Below are 23675 nucleotides of genomic sequence, written 5' to 3' on the forward strand. Positions count from 1 at the left end.
GGCTGCCGTGACACTTCCATGTGGCTTAAGCGGTGTTTTTTTACGACTCCCCGTCTGCATGGGCAGCTGAGGTCTGGAGGCATGCAAGCTGTTTGGTCTTTCACCTTCGCTCGCGGCCCCTCCCCCAGGTCAGCGGCCATACATTAGATCAAGCTCTGCCTCAAAGGGTCGAGGAGCCGGTGCCAATCACACAAACACACACAATGCAGCAGTGAGGCAGGAGTGGAAGGAAACTATACACCTCGCTGAAGCATGTGTTTTTCATACCTTTATCCCTTATTAATGAATGTATTTGTCCCCAAATAAAGAAGTAATCTCGAATTATTGTCATTAAAATGTTCACGTTTGTAAATTGTTATGAGATTTCCTGTATTATCTGCCCTGAGTGATTTATTGAAAATCTACTAATAGTAAGGCAAGGTAAGATCTTATTGCTTTAACATTTACTTGTGGTGCAATCTTATTCTTACATGTATTACAACAAAACATGGTCCATATGGTAATCAAAGAATAGTAACAAACAAATTGCTTAATGTAATAGGAAGGGTGAGTACTTTACATTTCCCTGATAATTTTTCTCTACTTAGTAGTAAAAAAAACATTTTTTTTTTTATTTTTATTTTTTTTATATACGTACTGTGTATTAAATAAGACTTACGGAACAGTTGAAATCATTTTACACTTTTTTTCTCTAATTTTAGGATCCAATAATACATTAATTGAGAAAATAATAATTGTTAGTCACAATGATGAAATAGTAAGCTTTAAATGCCAGCAGGTGTATACACTATAAAGAACAGTAGCAGTTCTCACTTCCTAGATGCCCTGTGTGTATCTCTGGCTGCATCTGCTGCTGCTTCAGATAGATTCATACACTGTGAGGAGACTCTATGGCTCATTTGCCTCAGCTCCTGCACCCTGAGAATTGACTGTGTAAAAGAATCATCCTCAGCTTGAATCTATTATCACCTGATCCTGTACTGTTGCAAGTATGCCAGGCCCACAGATGGAACACCTCACGTTTAACCCTTTCCCCATCTTCTCTGCTGGATAGCATCCCATTTCGCTGACTATTACCAAGAGTAAATGTTTTCCTTCACCCTCTCCAATGAGTAATTTTTGCTGTCGAACTTGTCTCTAACCTTTTCCTACCCCCTTTTGTTTGTCTTTTGTTTGGCAACAGCTGTTATCATGGATTTCTTTCTTTTTCTTTTTTTTTGGTCAGCTGTGATTGCTCCGGGCAAAACAGGAGCAGATGGTGTTTTGCTATGCATGAATGGAGCGTTAGAGGAGTTGGACTGAATAGGCCAAGTTTTGAATGGTGTCTACACAGCACCTGCCTCTTGTAGCAGCAGGGACATCCTAGTGGCATGATCTGTCTTGGCTTCGCTGCCATCGTAAAGGATGAAAGAAAGAAACAGAGGGGGAACCTTGTTGGGTACCGTCCATATTTATTGATTTTCCTGCAAAGTCGTGGCATAATGTGGTGTACAGTCAGTTTGAGTTAATTGGATGTGACACAGCGTGCACGTGTAATCTATCACTCCAGTCTCCTGGTACACTTTATCAGTTTTGTTGCCATAGAAACATGTTGGCTCTGTAATAGCCAATATTAACAGGCTAAGTAAGTTGCAATAAAAGGCAATTTCAGAGTTGGGATCCTCTGTTGAACACAAAGCCTATAAAATACTGATGAAATAAATCGGAAAGTGGCAGCGGGGGGAGAGCGAGCTGGATTTTACATTCTTAAACCAAACAAAGTCCAAATAAAAAGAAACTGCTATCGTTTCCATGCAACGCAGGGACATCTGTCAACCTCTGGGGCATGATGATCTGTCACAATAAAGAAAGCTTTTTCAAATCACTGACAGCTTGCTGAGCATTTTTTTTTTTTTCTTCATTTTAGAGCGACTGTATAGCTCGACTGAGAATAAATGCTCCAGATGCATTTGGTCTGCAAAATACTGACAATACACAGTACCATACTGGGCCAACCATAATAATCTGAAACAAACCAGCTCCTCACTCATATGTCCACTGGTGTTATTGTTATGGCGACAACTACTTCCAATAAACAGTTTCTCTTTGGGCTTTAGATGTTTGTTCCATGACCTTTCTGATGCTGACAGCAGGATAATAGCAATTTGCTTATCTGCTGTCACTGTAGTTTGTGCTCACTGGCAGAATTTATACTCAAATATATTAGCAAATTCTGGCTGAAAATGTATCATCACTCATGTAAAATGTATCTATTACTGTTCCTGCAGATCAGGATGTGTTTAAATCTTCTGTTGATTATGATTATATACTGTTGATCATGCACTGCGTAACACCACCAGTTAGTTACCAGAGTGAAGTATGTTGCCCGATTTCTGTAATTTAGCAAATGTGTATCAGAGCTGTGACGCTGGAGTGGTGCACGGAGGCTGGCAGAGGTCACAAGACCGGCAGATCAGACGTACCTTAACAGAATTCAACAAAAGAGGGGGATAAGCCTAATGGCTGAATCACTCCGTCTCCACGGCAACATCATTGTGCAGAAATCCAAGGAGGGAAAATGTGTGTACACATGCATGTTGCTTGTGCAAACATGTGGCGGAAAAGATGGAGAGGGAACGGCGAGAGTGCATCTCTGATTATTTATGCTTGGGCTCCTATTTTCTGCAGCTGAGCCAATTTGTATTTATTGTATTTTGTTTTCAAGATAATTCATAAAAATGAGCGGCGTCTTATTTTTTATTAAATTAAACTCCCAAATTAACCGGTGGGTATGAGAATTAACATGCCCGCGTTTATCAGAAAGGTTGTACAAGGCTATCATAATATTTATACTAGCCCTGCCGAATGTGTTATTAACTTTGCTCGGAGGCATCGTCTGCGAAGCTCCTTTAGTCTGGCAGGTCAAAAGTTCTCTAAACAAACGTTACCATTGGTCAGGGACGTCAACAGTCGAGCCTGCTTACAGAGCAGCCAACAGGCCACCCCAAACAAAGTTCACTATTCATCTCAGAGGTCAATAGTTCTCTCCGTGAGGCTCATCAACACGAGGTCAAGAATTCCTTAAATGTAGTCAGCCATTTGACTGGAGGTCTAGTTCCTCCTTGTAAACAAGGCCTGGCATTGGACTTGTAGGGTCAGCTGTCTCTGCGCTCGCCTGGACCAGGACTTATCAGACAAAAAAAAAAAAAAAAAAAAGAAGAAAAGAAAAAGAGGCCTGGTTTTTGTTTTGTTCTTCTTAAGGAGGCTAAGTTTAGGTTGTCAGATCAGAGTGGCAGGTTCTGCATCTGTGAGCAGACTGTGAGAGTGGCTGCAGCGTGGGTCTGATGGTCAGATGGTCAGTGTCAGCGGGGCTTTTGTTACACTCACATTGTATCTGTGCAGTGAACGGGAAGACAACAAAAGAGCCAAATAAATCATTAAAATACAGAATCCCTGAGCTTCCACATCTGACTCCTTAGTCATCATCGGCACAGTGCCGAGCAACTGACCTCAGCAGGGAAGAGGGGGACAATTAGGTCACCTCATGATTTCATTACTCAAATGACATATTAATGTCATAGTGCCCTTCATGCGTTTCATCAGCGTTAGTTAATGATGAGGACAGGAAGAAAGAGGCCCATAAGATATTGATTGCTTCACGCTTCTACGATCATATCATATTGCACTGTGGAAAAAAACAAAACAATATTTATCTCACGCATACAACAGACAGTCTGCTGCATAAAGAAGGTGCAATTTATTTATTCACCTATTCAAATTTAGCCAGGCTCCATTATAGGAGGAGCGCTGTGTTATTCTTGTAAATTATGTGTGTGTATAACAGTGTTTTGAAAATATCTGTAACCTTTTTATTGCACAGTCCCATAACTCCAACCCTGGCTGTGAGATATTTGTACACACAGTGACCGCAGTACTGAGGGGTTATGGAATAACAAGGAGCTCCATGCATTATTAATGGGCTCTGCTGTGAATCTGTTCAGAATAATAACAGCCATTTCCCAGAGCCTCATTACTGTGTGTTTTTAAAGCATGGGTTTGGTATCCATGGACACCCGCTCTCACATTCTCCTCTTCTCCCGCTGTATTGAGATTCAGGTCATGCACGGCACTTGCTGTTTTTAATTTTCATTTCATCATAAGCACTTTAAGACTGTTGCCAGCACTTATTTGCAGTTTTCCTGCAGACCTCTTCACTCGGGCTTCTGACAGGACAGATGCTGCAATTAATCACGGCAGAGAAATGGGCATCGTTTCCATGCCGAGCTGAGGAGCCAATCACCGCAGCCGCAGCAGCAGCGGAGGCAGGCCAAATTATAAACGCTTTCCCTAAAACTAACTAATTGAAAAGAAAGCAAAATTTGAAAATTCTATCAAGCCGCTATCACAGAAGCTCAGGAGCAAATTCTCTCTGATAATTTGTAACTAATATTAACCCGTGTTTAAAATGTCTCAGCTGCTGTTACAGAGAGAGCGAGAGAAAGAGAGAGAGAAAAAAAAAAGGGCCCTTCTCGGGGCCAGTGGATTCACAGCCTATTGTGAAGATATGATAATTATTGTTTGCCTGCCTTCCCTCCCCCACTCAGCATATTATTCAAGGGAGCTCAGCAAACCCCCGGGGATGTCTTGGAAATGAAGCGATTTTGAAGGGAGTAAGAAAGAGGCAGAATCCAATGCACTCGTGTGTGAGAAGGGGACTGTTATTGAGACAAGTACCAGTTACATTCTGACCTTGTCCCCTGTTCTTACACACACTTACAATGGACTTCCATTTAAACCAGAGAAACAGCACACACTATAATAATGCCAACATGGATGCTCATATATCCCTGCAAAGTATTTGTTTTCCCTCCGAATTACTCCATAAATATCTTGCAAAGAACTGATTTGTGTCTGTGAATGTTTATCAGTGTATTTATTTTCAACAAGGAGACATGAAGCAATACCTCATAGAAATGATGGCTAATATAACTTCTGAAAGAAACCGATTCCTTCAAATAAATATTTGTGATTGATAGTTTTAATTTTGAACAGAGACACAAAGAAATATATAATACTTCATACAAAATTATGGCTGCTATCATATTAGTGATGGAATGTCTCTGGATTCGTCTTCATGGCTGAGCGAAACCTCCAACATTAAAATTTACGTTTCCTATCGAGAGCTGAAAACAACTTTTCAAGAACTCCATACCGATATGCATTTATTCTATGGACAGCTTCCAATTCAGTTGGTTTGTAAGCAAAATACAAACAAAATTAATCGCTGCAATTGTAACTCATAAAAAAGTATAAAAGAGCAGAAATGCACTATGTGATATAGCAATCCACAGGTCGTTTAACAATGTTTTAATTAAAGCCTCACATATTAAAACTTTACAACAGGTGATATGAAAAATGTACAACATTTTCTTCTTTTTTTTTTTTTCAGGGACTTCTGTACAGCCGGCAAAAATACCTCCGATGCCTTTTTAGTTGGCTTTGGCAGTGCAACAAACTGGCTCTGCTAGTTTTCTTTTTCTTAAAACAGTGACAGTATCAAGGAGCAGAGTAAAAATACTTCATTCTCCAAACCATCTGCCTTGATCCGCAAATTTGTATTTACCATAAAATATCCCCTTTGTTACACAAAATAAAAACATAATTTAATTGTTAAACATCTGAAGTAAAAACAAATAGATTAAAGAAGAATTTTTTTTTGGGGGGGGGTGGTGGGGTTGCCTGTTACACGCTTTTGGGCAAATTGTTTGGAGGGTAGATTACTGGATAACGGAGGTCTCATCTCTCCCCACTCTACAAAACATGTACAGCAGATTACAGCTACAGTTTGAGGATGTAATGACATAAATGATTTATGGCAGTTTCTGTCTCAGTCTGTTCCGTCGTTCGTCCACAGACCTGCGTCCCAAGACCTTGTATTTTCAGTTCCCCCCCCTCATTCTTCAAAAGACATTGTCTGGGTTTGTGACATGGTTTAAATGTGTGTTCAAATATCACCGGGCCTCTGACGCGTGATGATTTGAACAGTAACACCTGCGAGAATGACGGTGAAAGCGAAAAGGTTGGAGTAAAGAAAGTCTGCTATATACTGGCCAGTGTGGGAACAAAGACTGATGTGTGGGTTACTGGTTTCCAGCGAGGAACCTGTGAGTCATTCAGTCCAGGCAAGAGCTGATAAAAATCCTTTTGTTGAAACGCATTCAAAACGTCCTTTTACTGCGCTTAACGGACAACTCTGGCCTCATAAATAAAGCTTTATTGTTAAATAAAACAGTGAAAGATACACGTCTTTCAACATATCGTGTGTCCAGTCAGTTCAAATTGACAACTGAAAGACCTCACAAACAAACAAATAAACAATCACTGGGTGCTCACCCTAACAGGCTTCTGCCATAGCTCAGCCTATTTCATAGACAAAAACCCAGCTAACATGTTTACCCCCCTGTACACGCATGTGCATATCTGTCTATAACAATGGACAACTTCTTGGTATAACATTCTAAATCTGACACACTTCTTAAGTGCAACTTAGAAAAGCAACGTGGGATGATGCTTTTATTCTATTCCTGTTCTTTGAGAGATAGGATTTCCATTTGGCTCAGTAAATGCTGACCTGGGACAGGACCTGGGCGTGGGCCTGGATTTGGGAGGGGTGTGGTTGCTGCTGCGGGGCTGGTTGGGGGCTGCCGAGCGATGCAGAGCCTCCCACTGAATGGGGAGTACCAGGAGAGTGCTGGGGTGGGGAACACTGGGATTGATGCTGCTGTTGTTGCTGCTGCTGCTGCTGCTGCTGTTGGAGATGTTGTATCTGCTGCTGATGCAGCTGATGCTGATGCATCTGCATGTGCTGCATTTGCATCTGCTGATGTTGCTGTTGCTGCTGCTGTTGTTGTTGTTGTTGTTGTTGCTGCTGCTGCTGCTGCTGCTGCTGCTGCTGCTGCATGTGGTGCTGCTGCAGCTGCTGCTGGAGGTGGTGCTGGAAATGCTGATGCTGCATCTGCTGCTGGATCTGCTGGTGATGCATCTGCTGCTGCTGCATCTGATGGTGCTGGAGGTGCTGCTGCATCTGCTGCTGCTGTTGCTGCTGCTGTTGCATGTGCTGCATCGCATGCTGTTGCACCGGTTGCATGGGAGGGCTCATCTGAGATACCGCCGTGGACTGGGCACCCGCCATGGCCCCTCCGGCGCCCATCTGGCCGAGCAGCTGCGGAGGCATCCCAGAGGGCAGGTTCTGGTGGGAAACTGTAACCGAGGTCACGATCTGGCTGCCCCCTAGTCTCATCTGCAGAGGTTTTGGGGCAATGGCCCGTGGCAGGGCTTGTTGAAGGGCCTGGGCAGCTGATGGCATGGAGGGGTGCTGGTTGAGGGGTGAAGGCAGCACCAGGCCAGGGGACAGGCTGGTGGAGGCCAGAGTCTGCTGCACCGAGCGGATAGTCTGAGCCTCGGCCGATTCTGCTGCAGCCTGGATGGAGGGAAAAATATAAAACATTATTTATAAAGCCACAGTTTTCACTACTTCCTCCATCTATAGGTGCACGGTACAGTTTCTACACCAGCTTCTGTTGTTTCAATCGTTAATAGGCCTCTACAACTTCAGTGCAAAATATGATGCAAAGAATCTTAAATAATTTAATTAACTTTTCTGTTAAATTCACAAATTTTTCAGGTGAACAGAAGAAACAGTTTCTCACCTTGGAAACCAGACTAGCGCGGTATGCAGCGAGGGCTTTTAAATATTCTTTCTTGGCAGCTTCTGTTTTGCTTTTGTAAACCTGTTATGACACACAAAAAAAAAAACGTGTGAATGGACAAGTACAACTTCTTTTAAATTAGAGATAATTACAATGACTTCAGGCAATATGGAGGACATTAGACAGATTGTATACATATACATTTGTTTCCCATCTAATCTAAACTTTTGCTAACTACATTTTATAGTACCTGCTTCTGTTCCTCTCCCAGACCGTCCCACATGGACGCCACAATCTTGGACACCTCTCCAAAGGTGGCATTGGGATTCTGACCCTTGATGGCAGCCTGGGTGTCTCTAAAGAACAGGGCGTAAGCAGACACCGGCTTCTGGGGCTCATTGGGATCTTTCTTCTTTTTCTTTTTCGGGGTCTTGGGCTTCTTCGTGGGATCTATGGGGGCGGGTCGCTTCTCCCCAATGACCTAAATTGACAGCAATAGTTAAAGAAATTAAGAAAAATGTCCTTTAACATCACCACGTCTATTTCCTACAATTATCCTTTAGCACAGCTGTCCAAATGATTTGTAACTCTTCACTCACCCTGTTACCGTCGTCCTGGTCGTCTTCGTTGATGGAGCTGGAGGGAGAGGGTGTGGCGGACTTGCTGGCAGGCGGTGATGGGGACGTGTGGGTGATGTTGGGTCCTCCCATGTTTAAGCTCAGCTGTGCGTTGAGTTGGGACTGGTTGATGGTAGTCAGCTGATTCCTTGATATCATGCCATTGGGGCTGTTCATGCTGATGATGGACTTCATCACCATGGCTGGGTTGGGTGTGTACTGACGCAGATGGCCCGGTCCAACGTTCTGAACGGAAAAACAAAGAGGGCTTGTTAAGAAAACAATAATATTATGTAATTTTCTTTCTTTTTACTATTCATTTGATTGATGCCCTTTCCTCTCTCTACTCGCTGTGACACCCTGCTGTCCAAGCCCATGAACCTGTATCTCTTTACCAGAGTAGAAACCGGGTCATAGGATTCTGTGGATTGTTATGTGGCAGATCACATGTCATAATATCCTGGGTGTTAAATGTCTCTATTACAAGCCATGATAAATTGTCTTGACACCCAAGGAGCCAACTTTACAAGCCAGTGATAGATGGCTACACAGCTCGGTTGATTCATTTCAAAACTCTATTGTATGGAGATCAGTGATCCAGCTTTAGACTGCCCTGTCCCTGAAGGGGAACACTGAACTCGTGCTGTGGTACGGAACTTCAAAAGCCACAATAAAGAGTGCATTTGTATGCATGCACCAACATGTCAGTTCAGCTTGACGTAGCCACACAGCTATATACTTTATTTAAGGTAAAGCTCTGTGGAAGAGGCACCTTTCATATATCATGTTTGACTGTCAAAGAGTGGAAAGAAAATACTTCCATGCCATCAACCTCATAAATCAACCAGCCGAAAGCATGAAGCTTCAGAGCACCAGACCTCCTTTCTGCCATCCGCAGTATAATGTAATAACATTTTCAACATCTATTTAACTTTTTACAGGTAAAACATTCAGTTCCTAAAAGAGTCTTAAAGAAGGTGCAGGCAACATGTTTGCAGTGATTGTGGTGCGGATGAAATTACGAGGCCTGCCAGCTCTCTAGAGGGAAGACTGATCAGAGAGCCAGCAGAGCTGACATGGAACAGAGAAGGCGACGTGATCACAACAGAAAAGGTGATTTGTTCTCCCTGGGTACATCCATCTGGTATTCAGCAGCGCAAACTCAATCTCTCCCAACATCAACACATCATAAAACCCACGCACCTGGCTTTATTGAAACAACCTTATGAATGCCCGTCTTCAAAAACAATATTGTGACACCGTTTCAGACGGAAACATATTGGATCTACAATCCATTTCTTTCTCATATGCCATGTCTACTGCTTATCATAAATACAATCTATGAAGTGAGAGCAGATTTATATTTACATGTGCAAGCAGGTTTCTGTGAAAGGCGAGGCCAAGTTGGGGAGAGAAATTGAAGACATATTGTCGTGATTCTTCAAATATGGAAATATCACACATGAAAGCTGCAATAAACAAGCCTGCGTCCAAATGAATGTGATTTACATATCTGAAACCCGCCATGTTCCAAGTGCTATTGTCATCTTCATTACTGAGAACACGATGGCCCGCCGTTTGCTCTTTGCTCGCTGCGAACATCAAAGATCCACACACTGAGCTCATTAGTCGTGGCCATCTGTATAATAACACTTTTGCCCAATCCTTATGGTGCAGTTCTGACTTAGAGCAATGGCCCATTCTGCCATTTGCTTGGAATACGGCGAAATCTTCGAAATGGCTTCAAACTGAAAGCTGTGCATTTCAAAAACACATGCGCTAATGGCCACAGTTAGGCACTCAATTATATCACATTCAACAGCCTGCTGAATATCGTATTCTGCCACATATTATCACAATAACTGGAGGAGCAGTCGCGGAGCTGTTAGCACCTCACGTTACAAAGGAGAATTGACAGTTACAGCAATGAGGCGTCAGCATTAGCACGTCTGATCTGAATGAAAACATAACAGCTAATAACAAGCTAGTCAAAGAAATCATCTTCAGTAATAGTTGTCTTGATTGTGAATCTCAATCTAATACTAGGATGTTTATTTATGTCCCTCTGCCTTCTCATTTGCATTTTGATTGCAGTATTGTAAGCAGTCGCAGCAGATATCCAACTAGATATTTGATAGTCATCGTAACGCCGCAAATAAACTCTTTATCTTGAGTACACAGTGGCCAGATGTGCCCTCCCGAGTCAGATTTGCGAGTGTGTCGAGGTGTGTTCTGCATCTGAAACACTAACAAGCAGAAATGCACTCTCTGATCAATAAAGGGCTTCTTTTTTTTTTTTTTTTGTCTTTTTTTTTTTTTTAAATGTAAATTCTGTTTGTAACATTTTCCTTTGTGTTGCTTTTAATGTGAAAGCTGAAAACAGCTAGCGAAAACAAAATGCTTCCAACAATATGTTGCAAAAAAAAAAAAAAAAAAAAAAAAAAAGGAAGAAATGGCTTTTTTTGTACATTATTGTTGGCCTCAATCACTCTTAACACAGCAAACACTCCACGCAGAGCCACATAAAGCATTCTGAAAACTAGCAGATGAGGAAAAAAAAAAAAAATGCAGACTATTGACAATGTGTGAAACCCTTTCCACAATAAGCACAGGCCAATAAACACAACGGCAGGGCTCAAAATAGAACATTATGCATTCACCAAGTGATAAAAATCTCAACACTGATGTCAATGAAAACAGGCTCCGGTCTGTTCTTACAGATATTGGAAATCAGAATTTGGGGAGAATTTATGAACAGTGGCACCAAGCTGTAACAGGCTGAAAAGAATGTTAACAAGTTCAATTTCCATTCAATCAATGCCAGAGCTCTTGGAAATGTTCCATGGCAGGAGAGGGGTAAAATCATCTATATGGTAATTATAAGGATGAATCCCCCAGTAACTTTCGCCAGCATGAAAGGTCAGTCCTATTAAAGATAGTTTATCAGCGCTCTGCACATATTCCTTTACTCGCCTTCTAAACGGGTACATCATTTTATTTTTCCTCCATTTTCAGCAACCTGCTGAAGTCTGTGCTTAAGCCAAATGAGAAAAATGGAATTTTGAATGCCAGTAAAGGCTATAATAGCACAGAGATAAATTGTTTTTCTTTCCTCTGCCCTGTCTCAGTCAAACACACTTCGCTCTCTTTCTCTCTCTGTGCTGTGCAAACTCAGTCCATCTATCTCAGCAACCTCTAACCCCCACTTAAAAACAAATCCCCCCCCTCCCCCTAACCCCCGTTCTCCTCCCCCCTCAGACTGAGGCCAGTAGGTTCCCTCCCCCTTGGTCTGCTACAGCCACTGACCCATACCCCTCTCCACCATTCCTCCCGGTGCATTATGGGTATTTAAAACTTGTCCAACATGACATCATTTCAGTTTGAGAGCTGCCTGAGAAAAGTAAATTACAGAATCAATCATGCAGAAGGTCAAGCTGAGACTTCATTACAAGTATTGCATGCCTGCATGAATATCTTTCATTTCTGACTGACCCAATATGTCACAATAGCTGTCTGTCGAGAGAGAGAGAAAAAAAGAAACGGAGCGAAAAGAAAAAAAAAAAAAATCCACTCTCTTAAATTGATGTACAACTCATGTCAGTGCTTCTTGACTTGGAAGGGAGATAAGAGGGAAGTGTAGAAAAACATGCTTTCTGCAACAGTGCTCACATTTTCCATTTGATTCAGGATATAGTGGTTTTTGACCAGTCAGAACTGAGGGTATTATACTCATTGCCAATCTACACAGTATCAAGGCATATCAAATCATGTGAACAACAAACTACAAATGGCTTTTTCAGCCTCACTTCCATCTCGCATGATGCAGCCTGAATAGACTACTATTAGATATTAGCATATCTTTGCTGCTGTAAAGCTAATGACATGTGAAACAGCTCATTGGTAATGAAAAATATATAATGCGTCACCACATGGTGGTAAATGTAATAAGACGGCAGGGCTCATATCTCCTAAATATTGATTTTAACATCTAATACAACCAACTGACTACTGTAGGTTTCAAATCCAATCACGGAGGACACGGAGCCCATTTCAGTACATGCCTACATGTGTCAAGAAAACCCTAAAATGTGGTGAAGGCACCAGGTGTTTTTGAAATGGAACCCAGAGATCCTCGCTGTGCAGCAGGGAGAAAATCGAGGAGAAATTGTGAATAAAGCAACACTGGCAGCTCGAGCTCCAGTACTATTTGGCACTATTGAGACTCAATCACAAATCAGGAGGACACATGCTGGGAGACAAAAATGAGAGTCAGAAGCTTGTTAGGAGAGCAGATTAAATAAATAATGACTTCAGATTCAGGGCTTGCCAGGCACATTGCAGCTGAGAAAATGTATTTCTCTTTGTAGAAGCCCGGCATCTGTGGCCAATTTGCAAGACATACGCTGAACATTAAGGGGAGAGGAATTAGCAGAACACTTGGCAATGTGATGACATGGAAGAAGCTTTAGAAAATAGCCCAGGTATATTCGCTGGTTGGGTTTCTCATTAAGTTCTGATAAGAGACAGGCTTTCACACACGCTAAGTATTCTCCACCAGTAAGCTAGCACAGAGGAAGAAAACCAAGACAAGTGTTTGGGAAATATGAGCGTGGTGGCTTGATGAAAAATGTAATTGCAATAGTGCACGGTTTATTTGTTTGCCCCTGCAGCCATAACAAATAACACAGAATGTAATCATGTATATAAGGTTGTCATTCCTTTATCAGTGTGCTGACAAAATGACAAAACACCCCTCTTAGGGCCTTCGTAAATCATTGTCTCTGTATATAGAATGCACTGCAAACAGCGCTGTTACTTATCTCGTTTAAAAAGTTGCGTGCTCTTTTCAAAGCAAAGATAAAACCAGAGATGAATAGAATTTCTATAGGCATTGTCACAGGACTTTTGGGGATCAATCCCATTTACAGGAAAAATGAAGGGCCACCGCAAGCCATCCTGCGGTACAATGTGCGATGACTGATAACGAGCGAGTGGTGTGCCAGCGACAAAGCCACGAGGCAAGGAGCAGAAATCCACATTCTCCCCTCACTTTTTAATAGAGTCTCTGCACAATCAGAGACATGAGCCATGCAAATGGTGTTAAAGAGGAATAATGTTTGAGAATCAAATCTAATCCTCCAGCAAGTCGTGAGAACAGTCAGGAATGTAATTGTGTCAAGGTTCCGTTTCTTCCAGATGCAGAAAGCTTAACTGACCATGAAATGAAAATTCTTTAGGCGAAAAGCCTGCTGGGGCTCACTTACTGTACGGGCAGAGATATTTTAAAAGCCGCAATTATTTTACATGGCAGAAGCAGGGAAGCAGGAAAAGGAGCTGTACATTTTATAGCCCCTTCTCATATGGAAGGTAAATAAATATGTGATATCAGTGTGATTTAACAAATGTGCTATCGAGAAGGGAGAGGAGGAGGAGGAGGGGAGCAGGGGGTGTAAAATACATTTCATTTATTCACACAGTTATAATGATAATAGCATCTCTTCTAAATGCAATCTGATTTGTGACTCACAAAGCAAATTCCGCATCTATATCATCATTTCTTCGCTCATGCCTTTTGTCCTTTCATTTCTTCTCTCCTAAATGAATCTTCCATTTCTGTAATAGGTCTGGAAGACGACTAGTCAGCGAGTGACATTTCCATTTTTCCCTCCTCAGTGCTCCTATGATTGTGGCATTTCAAAAATGCCTTTCCAACCCTGAGACAACAATCTCACAATCTGTAATACATAACAGTATCAACATAAAGAAAGTGATTATTCCACTCGGCAGTTCCATGTTTGACCATCCGTATCATTTGAGAGGAGGATTGAGCTACAAATATGTTCATCAGGACCTTACTAGGAGGGTAATTTTTGACACCTCTAAGACCAAGCTGATCCTAAACTCCAAAAACATACCGTGTGTCGGTTTTGAAGACCTCGTGTGACATTGGGCTGAAAGCATGGATCAGCATTTACAGCAGAGAGAGAGAGGAGAAAAAAAAAAAAAAAAAGCTTCTGAAGGTAACATGAATTAAATATGAGCATGTGAAACTGTGGCACTTTTGGGTCCCGTTTTCACTGTCCTTCTGGGGATGAATGCGCTTTGTACTCTAACACCTGTGATCTATTCACATCTGTTCACCTTACAGAGGGGGGGGGGGGATCATCCATGCTCTGGGTGCTTTAAAAAAAAAAAAAAAAATCCTCCCAGTAAGTAACACAATATCATGACATTTACTCAATGTGATCATATACCTCCTGTGTTGTAAACAAGGCCAGATGCTGTGCCAGATGCGCTGACAACAGGAGGTGTAGAAAAACTGTGAAGGTGACATTATGGTTCAGTAAAAAGGCCTCATTTAAAGATTGAAATCAGGGGTCTCCAGTAGTATGTGCTTCTAAATCATATCTTTCAGTTTGGATGCACCATCAAAAAACACATCCGGAGCAGCACTAGTGTAGGACTTCTGTGCGTACACCAATGACGATAAAATAGTGGTTTAATAGTGGTATGTATGCATGGCAGTGCTCACCACAGGATGGCCATTGTTGACAGACATCCCTTCTTGGTCCATCATGTTGCGGGAGATGGTAATCGAGGGCAGATCCAGGCTCTGTGGGGGGAACTGAGGGATTAAGGGACCCCTGTGCGGAGCTGGCGGCTCTGGCATTGCTGGGAACGGTGACTCGACGTCCGAAAGACCCAGACCGGACTCCGTCTCAGGTGGAGGTGTAATGGGAGGAATCTCAAACTCCTCGTCTCCCAAGCTGGGCGTGTGAAAAGTCTGAGAGAGAGAGAGAGAGGCAAAGAGGAAAACTGTGAAATCCAGCAACACAAAAACAGCCAAGAAGCATTTGCTGAGGTGGGCCTTATCTAACATGCCGGAAGGAAACCTTGAGGGATTAAATCAGACGACTTTGTTTAAGAGATGGAGTGTTTTAGTAGAGTGGTAATACACTTGTCTGTAAGTGCACTAAGATGTAACATTTCCTAAACCTATTAAAGTCCACTTGTGTGCGGAGGAAGACGTCAAAAGTAAAAATATCAAGCAGCAATCATGGGAGAGAGGGGATACATGATAAAAGCCCTTAATCTTGGGGATGGAAGATGTTGGGTTGAAGTGCAGTGAAAATACACGTCACAGGGAGATGGGTTTAAAGAACATTTTCAAAGATTATTACGCTTGGCCAGAAGTGTTTCTTTTTGTTCCCCTTGCCTGCACCCTTAAATCTGCTCATCAAACAACCTAATCCTTCTGCCTTTCAAATTAAAGCTTTTGGTCACACTTAATTTGCTTATGTGCCTTCTTGGAGATGGGACTGTTCACCTACTTGGGTCTTGTTTTCATCTGCACATTGCATTAAGCTGCTCTCCGAAAAGCCAAAATATTCATACCCTCACAATGACCACTCTGCAGGTCCACATAAATGCAGGGCCAAGCAGCATGCTGTCGGAGGTGCTGGGCTCAGCTTCTGTTGTTAAGTTACCGAAAGCCTCTTCAAAGCAAGGCTCTCTTAGTAAAAGTGACATGGTTTTAACTGCTAACACTTTTTTGAACACATAGTGGCAGAGTGCTAAATCACTTTAAACTCCCGGCATTATTGAAAATGTTGAACAGCAAGAGGAATGTAACAAAAAGAAGCCAGTATCTGCATCGGAAGATGCTTCGGGTTGATCTCGAACGCTACTTGCTTGGCCCTGGGTCACTTTTACTCTTTGAAATTTCTCAGACAATCCTGGCATGGAAATAATTGGCCAAAAAACAGGCGTAAACGGGCGTCTATGCCAATGCAAACAAGCACGAATGAGCCTCTCGTATGCCGATTCACCTTTTCACACACATGCATTTAATTCTCAAAGGGACTACGAGTCCTGGAGTTGATCATGAATTGCTTTTTGAGATAAACCCAGCGTCTTTGAGAGGGGTGCTGGCTTTTATCAAGCTCTCTTTTCACTCACTCTTACCAAAATTTGACAACCTTAGAGCATTTATCACATGTAAAGCATCCCGCCAGGCCTTTCAGTTTTAGCATGTTGTATAAATAGGAATAAAGTTCCTAACCCCAGCAGACGTGAGGTTGTACTGTACCTAAAACGACTACAAACTGATATTGACAGTTAACTACAGTCAGCAACGGAGCTAACAATCTTGTCTTCCTCGGTTCTGTCACTCTGTCTCCGGTCAGGGATGGAATAACAGAAGGGAGACAACAGAGGGAATATGCCAACACAGACCTTGATTAGGGAGTATTAATGTTCCTCTTGCTTGCTTTAGCACACAGACACTTGAAACTAATTCATTGCCTACTCAGGGCAGCTGTCTTGACAAGCACTGATGAATTCCAGTGGCAGGGGAAGCTAATAGAGTTTTTATTCTCCCATTTTCTTACTCTCCTCCTGCTGCTCCCTACCATCGTTTCACTTTTCAGCGCTTGTTTCACAGCCAGAGAATCAGTTCTTCTTCCAAAAGGAGTTAAGGTCATATTCATCACAGCCCGGGCCTCTGGCTCGCTGAGTGCAAAATAAATCACGCGCACCTTCTCTAGGAACCATTTACTATCAGTCCTCTGCTGTCATATTGTGCTTCAGTCCACTCCAAAAAAAAAAGAATCTCTGGAATTTAGTCCACAATGTCTGTTCAGCAGCATGTGGATAAAAAAAACAAAAAAACAGTATGTTTATAAAGTTAATAAAACAAAGCTGTCATGAGACATTAACAAAAAGTTTCAGTAGCACATGGACAGGATCAGAGGTCATCCATCATCACAGTCTTCATTCATGTTCTTCAACTTGCCCTGTGGTGCAGGGTCAGTCTCCATACCAGCCTTCAGATCTCTGGTCCCAGACTCATCTGGATCGTATCACGTAGCAATCTGAAGACACTGCACACTATTATAATTTTTCCAACAGAAAAGTATCACCCTGTCTTGGTCTTGCCTTGTCGACTATTGTCAGATATACTGCTCAGGCTGTGATACTTTGGCTGCATTCATCAACATAAGCCCTTGCAGGGCTGCTTCTGAGGAGGGAAACATCACTTACATTTTTTGCTCTTGCTCGACTTTGGATACTATTTGCTGATGTAAGTAGGTTTCCTGGGGTGTTACATTGTGTAAGGTAAATCAGGGCAGAACTATATAGGCCACTGGATCCTATATTCTGGTGCACCGTGGCCTGAATTACAGAGCTAACCTAGAGATTTGAGAGAAATGTCAAAGTGGAAGGTTGGCTGAGGTCAGCTCTACCTTTGTAGGAGAACAGCACAAGCATGACTGTGACCTTTAAGTGAAACACAGACATGTCGTTGAAGGAGAGAGATGATGGTGTTTAGTATTTGCTAAACAGCCAGGAAGTGGAGGATAGAGGAGGAGAGAAAAACAAGTTTGGGGAAGATGGAGCAATATCAGTATCAAAGACTGTGCTTTTGTGCATCTTCTCCCTTTGTTAATATTCGTATTTGATGATACAAATTAACATCAACAACATAGGTGCTGATAATGGAGGCATGGAGTTTGTGTCTCATATGGTGGTAGTGGTGGTGGGGGCATGGAGGATGTCAGTGTGTGTAGAAAGGGCCCTCTCCCCAGAGAAGAGGTGCCAGATTTTACTGGAACCCACAGAGTGTTACAGTGTTGCACAACGTCTGGTGTCATTTCACATAAAGCCAGTTTAATTCTGCACTAGGAGCAGCTTAGGGGGCTCTGATCGGAGATTAAGAGATGCACAATCCACTTTCTTCGCATCACCAGCCCGATTATCCATTTAAATTGTTCTGAAAGGCTCAGCATAGCCATGTGCCAAGCCAGATGCTGGCTTGGGATGTGCAGGCATGTATATGTTAAGGGGTGCGCAAAGGAGAACACAACAGAGTGAAAGAAAAGGCATAGTGTGTGTGTGTGTGTGTGTGTGTGTGTGTGCGTGTGTGTGTGTGTGTGTGTGTGTGTGTGTGTGTGTGTGTGTGTCTTTTCATTGGCAGCCACAGGGTTCAGTGGTATGTAGGGAGAGCAGGGCTTGGAACAGAGAGGCCTGATGTGCCCAGCATGAGCAGGTGTGTGGGAAATCCCCAGTTCTTAGGGCCTATTGGAGGTGGTAAAACTGGACCAGCTGATATACTGTACTCCAAATTATTCTTAACAGGTGTTACATTCTACCAAGTAAAACCTAAATGTGGGGTTTACTGGGTTTCAGAAGCTATACAGATTCCATTTGTTCATGACAGCAATGACTCTTTTATGCACACAAAAGTTAGTTTTGGAGTTCCGCAAGGTTCTGTGCTAGGTCCGATACTTTTCACATTGTATGCAGATGGAACCCTGTTATATTTATCTATGAAACCAGAGCAAATAAATTAATTTGTCAAATTTCAAGCATGTTTAAAAGCCTGGATGACAGTTGTTGTTTTTTTATTTCTAAAATAGGACATATCTGAAATGATTGTATTTGGTCTGGGAGTTGGCATGAATGAGTGCATTTCCCATATATTAGCTTTTTTTATTAATCAAGAATAGCATTTTATATGCTGCTCCTGACATACCAGGCCCTTAATAATCAAGCTCCATCTTGCATTAAAGATGTAGTGTCATCCTAACGGAGTGCTTCCCTTAAAAGAGTGCAGGCTTTCTGTGGTTCTGATATTTTCCAGGAGTAGAATGGGAGGCAGAGCTGCTCTGTGGAACCAGCTCCAGTTTGGGTTTGGGATAAAGACACACTTTCTATTTGCAAGACTAAGCTTAAAACATTTTGATTAACCTTAACTCATTATTTTTGTAGTGTCACTGTGTTTAATTTAAAATCACCAATGTCAACCTCCTGGTGGTGGGAGAAGAAATAAGTCTGGGGATCACCAAAGTCATACACGTCTAGAAACAATGACCATCTTGACAAAAAGTCTTAGTATTCCTCTTCTGGGCACCATGAATATGTTACAACTATCATGGTAATCCATCCTTTAATTGCCAAGACCTCTCACTAAAAATAAAGAAATGTCAACCTCATGGTGGTGCTAAAATTTAGGGGACCAGTTATTATGATTCATCCTCTGGAAATTATGAATACCTGTACATGAATTTCATGGATGATCATCCTATCCAGCAATTGCTGAGTGATGGACTAACTGCTCGACCAACACGGACACATCCTTACAATTTTGCTGCTAGTTTAGTGCAGGCAATCTTCACAAAACTGTGTGGTAACCGGTATAATGCAGGTTTATAAAGAATATATGAACCTTCTTTGAACTATTTTTGTTATAAATGGAACCTTTCAACAATGTTTACAACAACAGAAATATAGAGGGAGGCGAATAGGGTGGGAATCAGTGAATTCTCCCTTCCAGTGTTTTATCCCTGTGATGCCACGGTGCTTTTTCAATATCGGGACAAAGAGCAAGAAAAAGCTTTTCAGGCAATAGTCCCAGTCCTTCAATAAACATAGTAATGCAATTCACAGATGCAATAACCAAGACTTGTTAAAGGCAGCAGCATGCAATTACTGCATTTAATAGGCCTCAGAATCAATAGAGGCTGGATTGAGGATCCAGTTTCAAATATCTAGACAGGCAGAGTGCAGCTACTCAACTGACAACATCAACCATGGCACTCCTAATCAGCATTATTTCAAATTTGGATCATTTGTAGTCCATTTCTACATATTTATAGTTCATTACATGAATGTAATTTGATTGAGAGAGTAAAGTGATACATCTGAGTGGAACACAATCTCAGTGTACAGTATCCTTTTCCCTGAGGGAAGCAGTCAAGCTTTCCCTGCTAGGATGTATGCTTTACCAGGCACACCAAGGTCATCTTATCTCATCCTCTAAGTGCATAAGGTAAATGATACACTGGCCATCCAAACAGCAAATAGGGGTCTGCTGATCTGAGAAGCATTCTGCCTTTTGAACAATACGTACTGCATGCAATTTAAATACACAGCATGAATTGGGCTGGATGTAAACAGGTTGCAATTTAGCTTTAAAGCGTTTGCAGTGAAGCAAACCAATCTGTTTATATGGTAAGTTCTGAAGAGAGAATTTACCCATGCTCACTCCTACAAATAAAAGGATATTATTTCTAGACTTGAGAAAGTTAGGTCACACCCGCCAATGGAAATATCTTCATAGAAACCATGAAGGCTATGTCTTTATATACAACATCCACACTGTTTGATTTGAAAACAATAGTTAACCAAATGTGGCGGCATAAATTTAACTTTGCTGTCAAAGTTAGCTGTTCATTATCAACGAGACTTCCTCTATTACTGTAATCACAACACAAGCCAGACACATTAAGTAGATTAATATGGCATTAGAGTGGATATGGTATGAAACCTCACAACTCAAAGAGGAAGTCACTTTAGCTCAGGTTGCAACAAAACAATACATTGGACACTCCGCTTGAAAAGAAAAATCTATACTTAAGACTTTGTCTCTCTCTTCGTTTCCTTCAAAGCACAATACCATCTGTGCCCTAACACTGGAAACAGTTGTTCCTTTTGATAAAATGCAAATGAGCTGGGCTGTTTTTTTTTTTTTTTGTTTTTTTTTATCAAGGAGTACCCCCTTCCAGCCAATCCCCCCCTTTTCCCTTACTGCCACAGTGGGCCCTCACAGCTGGGGGCTGAACGCTGTTGAGCAGCCTGTGTCGGCGTGGTCCCTGCTGCACTGGGCCACGGTAGCCCCTTGGATACAGAAGATTCGCCCACTCAGCGTAAATGTGGGGGAAAATTAGACTTCTTCCATAATACTCTGCCGGCTTTGTGAAGAGGCCACTTTGTGAACATGAGGTCGCGCGCTCCCCAACACTTATGTGTGCCTGCCCGAGCTTGAATGTCACAGTTGCATCCCTGCTGCCCAGCTGACATGAATGAAAACAATAAGGTTAACAATGATATCTAGCTCTGTATTTCCAGACTGTGTAATGATGCTCTGCTGTGTGTTTTGTAGCCAGATCAATCTGTGGAAGAGATTGGACCATTTGAACCACAGAGGATGACGGGTATTTTTGGTGCACTTGTCTTTAATGACAGGGCAGCGGAGTGGGTGGAGGGGGAATAAAATGGGTAAATTTAGCACACTGTTAGGACTACTATGGCTCACAGAGGCGGTTAGGCCTATATACCTTCTGAGAAACAACTACTTCCTTTTTTCTATAAATGAAACAGTACAGTGCAAAGTTATTCCAGCAGCTCCACAGGCAAAGATTGTTGGTAACATTTAACTTTTGTTAGCACCAGCAAATAGAGTGGCTATTTATAGTGACACAACTCTTATCCTTCTTCATTATGTCTTTCAAAAGAGGGGGAAAACAGGTGTTTGTATCCTGAGCTTCCAAAGATATCACTTCATCTTACAGAGTGCACAGTCAGATCACATTAGCTTCAGCTCTCAGAAGTTCCTGCGTGACAACATAGGGAGAGCCTGGTCATCCTCATCCTTCTAGAACTGTAAACTCTTGTATGGGTTTTAGAACAAAGAGGAATCTTTCAGACAATAAAAAAAATGCTGCTTGTGATCAAAATTAAAATTCATCATCATGAAAATATCTTATTGTTTTTGACATTGGTTTTTTATTGTCACTAATTTTACCCATCTGCACATCTTTAAATAAAGATGCTAATTTGCATATGGAAAAAGTAAAGTGTACTCACATCTCCGGCAGCCAGCAGGGCACCATTCGCCTCGGCCATGTTCATGTAGTTGTTGTTGTTCTGGAACTGCAAATGAAGACAACAAAACCACAATAAGCCCACCAGTGTCCAGAAAACATGCAGTGTAACCCAAGATGCCCCCCCCCTCATAACAGACACCTGTCACTCAAACAGATTGTCACACTTCGACTCTGAAAGTTTGCACACCGAGTTAACCCCTTCTTCGGCACGCACAAGCGCATTCTGCCACTCTGCCATTATTGTGACATGACGAGAGGCACGCGAGGGGCCCAGGCCAATTCAAACCAGGGTAATGAGAATCTGGTCGGGCTATTCAGCTCTTATGGGATGGCAATTAAGGATACGTTTGCATCACAAAGCCAAGTATCACCAAGCAGTGGCAGGTTATTAACTTCAAATAACCTATGGGAGAGAAGTGATACGGAGGGGAAATAAGGAGGTGGCGGGTGTTTTTAATATGGGTGGAGTACATTTTGGGTCAGTGGGAGCTGGGTTCAACAATTTATTTGGCTGACATGTTTTTTTTGTATTTAACCAAGCTTATGGGGGATCTGATTTGAGCATTAAAGAGTTTTGGATTTAGCCTGTTTCACTGAGTATTCTGCTCTGATATTTACATGTTAATATCAGATAAATAACTGTGTGAAACCAAGTCAACAGTGGTGGATTTGTGAGTGCCACACTGTAAAGACACATCAGTGTTTAAGGCAGCTGATAAGCTATTAAAACCCTGTACTTTGGTAAGAAATAACATGTTTTCACAACATCGCCCCGCCCCTCCCAACCCACACACAGCCTGCTGGCAAAATGGCAGCCACTTCCTTTCTTTGGAGACACAACCACGCTGACAGGTAGGAACAATGGGACATAGAATGAAGAATTATGGGCTAGCAGCTGGGCCCAGGAGCACAATGCACCTCTGTGTGAGTGAGGAGAGCAAAAACCCAGCCTACACAGCTCAGAGGGGAAAGAATCACTGCGCGTTTGCGTCTTCATGAGGTTCCTCTGAGAACACTCTACCTATTTTCAACAAAGCTCTGCAGTAATCTCTTTTGTGTGTTTATTACAAAGTCACTCTCTTAAAACACCATGAGTGACTAAAAACTCCAATAGACGGGGGAAGAGAGAGACAGAGGGAGGGGGGGAAAAAGGCTTCTTATCAGAGCAGAAACCAAACAATAGTGGAAACAAATTAAGATCAGAGTGAACTGAGAAGTGCATTAATATATTTTCTTGCCCTTTGTGTCTTTTTCTATTCTCCTTTTCTTCTGAGTGGTTAGTATGCGAATGTAATTACCGAAAGAACTGCTGCTAATCAACTGCGAATGGTATCCATTAATTAGTCTATGCCCTGGAGAGAGAGTGGGGAGTCAGCAGCAATGTTAACAGTGTTACGCACCAATGAGAATGGGGAGCCACAAGCTCTGCTAGCAGTTGCTGAAGCAGGTGGTTTGAGCTGTCGAGGCCTCCGGTGCGGTCTTACCTGGAGCTGCCCCACTAAACTATATCTGACTGGAGCGCTGGGGGTTTACATGTTTGCACCAATGCGCAGACAAATGTAGAAAGACACACAGACTCGCGGGCCTCAGAGTGAGAAACAACTGTCAATTGCGAGCGCTCCTTCGTTTTCCCAGCTGTGTGTAACTTCAAGACATGACACGGCTGGGTTACGTCAGCCACTCGGCTGGTAATTAACCTTATG

The 23675-nt window shown here is 42.3% G+C and overlaps 1 protein-coding gene across 1 annotated transcript in view; it reads right to left on the reverse strand.

Moving 5' to 3' along the window:
• Positions 1–5001: 5001 nt before the first annotated feature.
• The window catches only part of tox3 (TOX high mobility group box family member 3), a 40414-nt gene continuing 21740 nt past the window's right edge, over positions 5002–23675 (reverse strand). The window contains exons 2-7 of the mRNA XM_069174325.1: positions 21953–22018; positions 14838–15089; positions 8288–8551; positions 7939–8169; positions 7689–7769; positions 5002–7459 (exon numbers count right to left, since the gene is read on the reverse strand). Of these exons, the coding sequence (XP_069030426.1) occupies positions 6596–7459; positions 7689–7769; positions 7939–8169; positions 8288–8551; positions 14838–15089; positions 21953–22018 (1758 nt within the window). The 3' untranslated portion in view covers positions 5002–6595. The remainder of the gene's footprint in view (positions 7460–7688; positions 7770–7938; positions 8170–8287; positions 8552–14837; positions 15090–21952; positions 22019–23675) is intronic.

The sequence above is a fragment of the Embiotoca jacksoni genome, unplaced genomic scaffold (genome assembly GCF_022577435.1).
Source record: "Embiotoca jacksoni isolate LCO1_2020_lvr unplaced genomic scaffold, fEmbJac1.0.p SCAF_6, whole genome shotgun sequence".
Lineage (NCBI taxonomy): Eukaryota > Metazoa > Chordata > Actinopteri > Embiotocidae > Embiotoca > Embiotoca jacksoni.